The 6485-nt window shown below is 49.7% G+C and overlaps 1 protein-coding gene across 1 annotated transcript in view; it reads left to right on the top strand.

The window, feature by feature from the left end:
* C19H17orf67 (chromosome 19 C17orf67 homolog) overlaps positions 1-4630 on the top strand; it is a 35124-nt gene extending 30494 nt beyond the window's left edge. The window contains exons 4-5 of the mRNA XM_059996633.1: positions 1775-1912; positions 4080-4630. Coding sequence (XP_059852616.1) covers positions 1775-1891 — 117 coding nt within the window. The 3' untranslated portion in view covers positions 1892-1912; positions 4080-4630. The remainder of the gene's footprint in view (positions 1-1774; positions 1913-4079) is intronic.
* Positions 4631-6485: the final 1855 nt, after the last annotated feature.

The raw sequence follows: 6485 nt of genomic DNA on the forward strand, positions 1-6485 counted from the left end.
AGGAGGGGGCCCTCTCTGCCGTTGTGAAGAGTGGCAGGAGGTGGTAGATCCCACGAGGAGGTGTCCTCACTTGCTGGTTACAGTGACATTATCCAGAGCCACAGACCAAGCCCAAGGGGTAGTTGGTCATCACCTCTTCCCTCCTTGCAGGAAGGCAGTGCTGGCGAAGGCCTCTGAAGAGCCGTGGCCCTTTCAGGGCTGCATTTGGGCAGATCAGTCTGTTGGGTTGGAGCAGAAATGGTCGGGGGTGTGGGACGTGGTGTGGGCGGAACGGGAGGTAGAGTGACGGATGGAGGGGTGAGGAAGCTGGGACAGCCTGGGTGGCAACGGTGGAGACCCGACCTGCAGAAGTGGCAGAGATGGAGGGAGTCATCTGAGAACTCTCCTGGAGACAGGCTCAGAGTCCTCACACTCAGTCTCAGGATGAGTTGAGGGAGACACGATGGTCCACGTCTGGCTCGGGTTCCTGAGTCGATGGAGAGGCTGGTCACGGAGCTGGGCAGCACCGGACAATCAGCTGCTCTCTGTTGTGGACACACCAACACTTAGAGCCAGTTACATTTCATAGACATGGAATCATACAACACGTGGTCCTTTGTGACTGGCCTCTTTCACGTAACAATGTTTTCGAGGTTCATCCGGGTTTTAGCATGCATCGTTCCTCGCAATGGCCATGTAGTATTCCCCTTGTGTGGGGACACATTACATTCTTCATCCATTCATCTGCTGATGGGCGTTTGGGTTGTTTCCGCTTCTTGGCTGTGATGAGTAGTGCTGCTGTGAGCAGCTGTGTACACGTTTCTGTGTGAACATATGCTTTCACTTCTCTTGTATACACAATTGTGGGGTCAAATGTTGACTCTGTTTAGCATCTTAAGGAGCTGCCAGGCTGTTTTTACAAAATGCCCCTTATCCCTAGTAACTTTATTTTGGCTTTAAGGTTTATTCTGTTTGATAATAGTATAGCAACTCCAGCTTTCTCACAGTTATCCCTTGCCTTTTAAAAAAGACGATTTTATCACAAATGTGTGTGGCCATAAATAAATAAATATATTATTTAGTTATGCATGTTTTGAGCTTTATTAAAATGGTGTCGCACTGTAAACACTGTCTTCCTGGACTTGCTCTTTCCACTCATTATGCTATTTCTAAGACTCATCTATGTTGTTGTATGTAGCTATAATTCACTTTTTCATTGCTGTATAATATTCCACGTTGTGACCCTACCATAATTTATTTATCCATCCTCCTGTCAATGGATATTTAACATGTTTCCAGATGTTTCCAGAATTTTGCTACTACAAACTTATTGCTGCTGTGAACATTCGTATCTGCTCTGGTTCTCGAAGTGGCCAGCAGCATTCTCAGCTGGGAACTTGTTAGAAATGCAGATTCTGGAGCCCTAACCCAGACTCACTGAATCAGAAGCTCTGAAGGTGGGCCCCCAGCAGTCTGTAGGTTTTAACAAGTCTTCTGGGTGATTCTGATGCCTGATGAAATTTGAGAATCATTGCTCGAGGATATAAACAAGAGTGAAATTTCTGGATTGCAGGCAACCGATTGTTTTCCAAAGTGGTTGTTCCATGTAACTCTCTATCAGCAGTGTCTGTGAGTTCCCATGGATACACACCCTCGCCGCACTTAGGGTTGGTGGCGGTTTCTCCTGCCTGGCTGTGCTGCCCTGTCTCAGAACCACAGCTGTACCCCGAACATGGGCAGCTCGACCATCAGCCGTGAATAAAAGCTTCTCTTCGATGTGGGTTTGTTTTGCCAGGAGTACATGCACCATCTGCTCCGCCTGGAACGCCGTGCTGAGGAGCAGTTCCTGGAGCACTGGCTGAACCCCCACTGCAAGCCCCACTGCGACAGGAACATGGTCCATCCTGTGTAAGCAGCTCGGGACCAGCCCCCGGTACGTTCCTTCTCCCTGGCCTTCTGTTTCAGGGAGATGGCGGTGGGCAGTGCAGGCATGGCTCGGGGGTCTTCGAGAGCATGGTGTTAGGGGAACCAGCAGGTGAGCTGGTTATGGGTTGGAGAACGGGAAGTGCAAGGCAGGAGAGGTCGGTGGGAGCCAGGTTGAGAGGACCACTGGGGACGCGCACGGGGGCCTGACACCTGCTGAGTCACCAAGAGATCCCAAGTACGGGAAGGATGTGACCCTATTTGCCATCCAGAAAGGGTCCCTCTGGGATACAAATCTGGAGAGACATGGCTTGCTGAGACTTGGGTCTCTCCAGGTGGCGTCAGCATCCATGGGCTTGACTGGTGACATCCATCACAACGGTCACCATTGTCACCAGGATCAGCAACTTCTTTAGTGCCTCCCCACAGCCTTCCAGACTGGGGCTCTGCCCAGCCTGTGTCCCATCTTCCCTCTTCTTCTGGCTTTGCCCTTTCAGTCCCCCTGACCTGCATGGTTCAGCACTCCCAGCACAGCCCACCTCTGTACCTCTGTTCCTGCGAGAGGCTGTTTGCTGCTCCACTCACAGTGTGTCTGTGTCCATCTCCTCGTCCCCTTTCCAATTCTTGCTAGATTACATAACTAAATCCCTTCAGAGGTTAAGCCTAGTGAGTCTCATTCCTCCTCTGTGATTTGTATGTATTAAGCAGGACAGGATATAACTGGGTACTTGATCATTTGTTGTTAAGAGAAATCTTGTTTCCTTGCTGTTTATTTTGTGCTGCTGTGAATTGACACAGGAACACTCCCGTTAGAGGACTGCTCTTTATAATTTTCAGGGTGCTATCGCACAAAATCTCTCATTTGATCCTCTTAACACTCCTGATCATTGCAGGGCGTGTTTTGTTTTGTTTTTTTTTTTTTTGTGGTATGCGGGCCTGTCACTGTCGTGGCCTCTCCTGCTGCGGAGCACAGGCTCCAGACGCGCAGGCTCAGCGGCCATGGCTCACGGGCCCAGCCGCTCCGCGACATGTGGGATCTTCCCGGACTGGGGCACGACTCTCAACCACTGCGCCACCAGGGAAGCCTGCAGGGCGTGTGTTTTAACTCTGTTTTATAGGGGACCTAACTGAGCGTGATTAAGCTACTAAGTCATGCTGGGCAGTAGTTGGTATGTCTGTCTTCTGACAACTCCAAATCCTGCAAGCTTTCCGCGGCCGGTACTGCTGGAACCTGGGTGTGTGTGTGTGTGTGTGTGTGTGTGTTGGGGATGGGGGTGGGCACGGTCCTCGTGAGGGGCTTTAACAGACAGTGAGAGGAGCATCTGCTAGGAATGGAACAGGAGTTCTGCTTTTGAGGGCTAGGGGCTGGGTTGACATCGTGCTCTGGTCCCCACTGCCTCTGGATCCCTGTTCTAGGTCAGAGCTTCTCCCACCCCCGGCACCAGGGACCTTTTTCCTCCAGCACCAGAAGCCCGCTCTTGGCTTCTTTCAGAACACAGCACTGCGGAGTACTTAAGAGCTCAGACTCTGGAGTTGGGCAGACTTGGGTTTTGTGCTCTGTGTTCCTGCTCTGTGACTTTGGACAAGTCACCTACCCTCTCTGAGTCTCCATTTCTATATCTGTAAACTGGGGTAGTGATGATATCTACAGAGCCTGGAGCGTAGTGACTGGCTCTGTGAGCAGAGGCACTTGTCACCATGGTGCAGGCCAGGGGAGGGGAGAGGCTTCCGGGACGCTGGTGGTGGTGGGGCGGGGGTTGCTCCTGCCAAACAGAGGCCTCGCTCCAGGCAACATCCATTTCAACCAGGAAAACGAGGCCGTAGTGGCTGGAGGGATGGGTCCACTTGGAACTTGGAGTCAGGTAGCATTCAGATTGTGACTCCATTTCGGAAACGATTCCTAACTTCTGTCTCGGTTTCCTCACCTGTAACACGGAAGAGTTCCTCCCTCATAAAGCTGTTCTGAGCATCAAAAAAGTCAGCGCATGGAAAACAGCGCTGCCCTGGCGCATGCTAGGAAGTGCTCAGGAAATGGCAGCTCGACAACTGTTTCCTCCTCCTCCCCCTCCCCCTTCCCTTCCCCCTTCCCCTCCTCTCCCTCCTCTCTTCCCCCCCCCACTTCTTCTTTTTTATCGACATCATCATCACATTAACATTATTTTCTTGTTCTTTTCCAGCAAGCATTTTGATAAACAGCGGCGCGGATACTATTGAAACAAGATGAGGCTCCTTTCGTTTCTTTTTCAGCTGTGGAATGGGCGTCTTCAGGCTTTGTGAGTCGTGGGCACAGCAGAGGTTGCCTTGGGGATTGATGGCAGATATTTGTGCTGCTTCATTTGACTAACGTGCACAACTCATTAAAACCAATCGTTAAACTCCAGGCCCCCCTCCCTGCCCCGCAATGGCCTTCCTACCACTGTGGCAGGGTGAGCAGAGGGAGAACCTTTCCTGGGGCCGGTGGAGCTGGGGCCTCCAGAACAGGAGAGGGGTTAGCGAGCAAGCCTTGTTCTGCTAAGTGAAGCACACCGCTTGGGGCGGCTGGGGTTTTGGTCATTGCTTTTTTTTTTTTTTTTTCCTCTCCTTTTCTGCTCTAATAAACACTGGTGTTAAGCCTGCTTTCCATGGTTGTCTCTTTTCCTTTCCTACAAGAAGAGAAGCAGAGGTTTTTCTTCCTTGTTTATCTTTGTGACTCCAGGATCAGAAAATTTACTGTTCTTTGAATAGATGAATGGATAAAAATACAAACACCCAGCAATTTTTCACAAGAGCCATCTCTTTTGGTAAAGAGATTCTTTACCTAAGGCCAGCTCTGGACATAGAGCCGTAACTTAGTACCAGCTCTACAGCCTGGTCTTCTAGCCAAGGGGACGTTTCTTGTGGAAAGTGGGTTGCAGCTTCTATATCCTAGTGCCCCTCACCTGCCCACAAACCCCAGAATCAGAGATTGGACTATCAAAGACCAACAAAAGCAGAAATTGGGAGGGCAAGGGAAAGTGGACCAGGTGGTCCTAGGGAGAATGTGATGACATCCTCAAAAAGGATAAGGAGAGATGCTCGTCCGCCCTGGGCTACAGAGGAGGGTCTGTGCCAGGGGAGCCGGGAGGGCTTGTCCACGAGAAAGTTACTGAGCTCTCAACAATGATGATACTAACATTTATTTTATCCCTATTATGGGCTGAATCCTGCACTAAGATTTTTACATACAGCGCCTCATTTGTTCATCACACAGTGGACAAAAAAACGTTGCCTGCCGTTTCAGTAAACAGTGAATGTTGCCGGCCATCAAGCCATCAGCCACTGAACTGCCCTTGGACCGTGGGTGCGTCCTGAGGGGAACTCACGATGGAGAAAAACAGGATACTGACCCTAGATAGTGAAGATGCATATCTAAGGAACACTTTCAATGAGCCCAGACTTGCAACTTCCTAAACATGGAAAAGCACTAAAATCATTAACTTGAGATGTCTGGTTTTTTGTGATTAGCAGTAATCTTTCAATGTTCAGCTACCTGTGTGTTTGCTTTTTTTTTTTCCCCAGCAAAAACTCCTGTGTATAAGGCTCCTCCCTCACCTCTTCAGAGCAGTTCTCAGAGCTATCTGTGAGGCTGTCTCCCAGGCGAGAGTCCTCAGTAAGGTCCCCGAATAAAACTTAAAATATTTAGGCAGTGCGTTTTTCTTCAGTCGACAACACCTACTCTGTGCAGTAGCTGTGGTTATTATTCCCACTTTATAGATGAGAAAACTGAGGTTTACAGAATTTAGGTAGTGTATTAGTTTTCTACCTTGGCTGTAACGAATGACCAGAAACTTAAAACAACACACGGTTATTATCTTACATTCTGGAGGTCAGAAGTCCAACCTGAGTCTCATGGGGCTAAAGTCGGAGTGTCAGCCTCTCTGCAGGCTCTCGGGGTGAATCTGTTTCTTTGCCTTTTCCAGCTTCTAGAGGCTGCCTGCCTCTCTCACCTTGTGTCTCCTTTCCTCTGTCTCCAAGGCCAGTAATAATGAGTTGAGTTCTTCTCACACCATATCATTCTGACCAGCCCTCCTACCTTCCTCTTCCACTTTTAAGGACCTTTGTGATTACATTGGGCCCATTCGGATAACCCAGGACAACCTTCCTATCTTAAGGTTAGTTGATTAGTAACCTTGATTCCCCATTGCCACTCAAGGTAACATATTTACAGGTTCCAGGGATGAAGATGTGGACATCTTGAGGGGAGGTGTTATTCTGCCTACCACGGGCTACCAGAGCTGGAATCTGACCCTAGGAAGCCCCTCACTACTCTGGTCCCCCAACCATTCTGCACCTCTGCCCTTAAACCTGAAATCCATCTGCCTTAAGTGGTTAAGTCGTTTTCTCACCTGAGCTCCTTGAGTGCTCAGAATGGGACCTTAATGGGACACTATTGCACCTCCCATCTAGCAGGGGCATTGTTTGAGTGCCAGACCCATTCCATGGACTCTGAAATTTAATACAGGGACTTGTATGGGGCGTAGTGGCAGACAGAACGGTTCCGTTCAGGCCACCACACCACCTGTGTCTCAGGGTGTTTTCCAAGAAGTAGGAGCTGCACATGTGTG

Source organism: Delphinus delphis, chromosome 19, assembly GCF_949987515.2.
Source record: "Delphinus delphis chromosome 19, mDelDel1.2, whole genome shotgun sequence".
NCBI classification, from domain to species: Eukaryota; Metazoa; Chordata; class Mammalia; order Artiodactyla; family Delphinidae; genus Delphinus; species Delphinus delphis.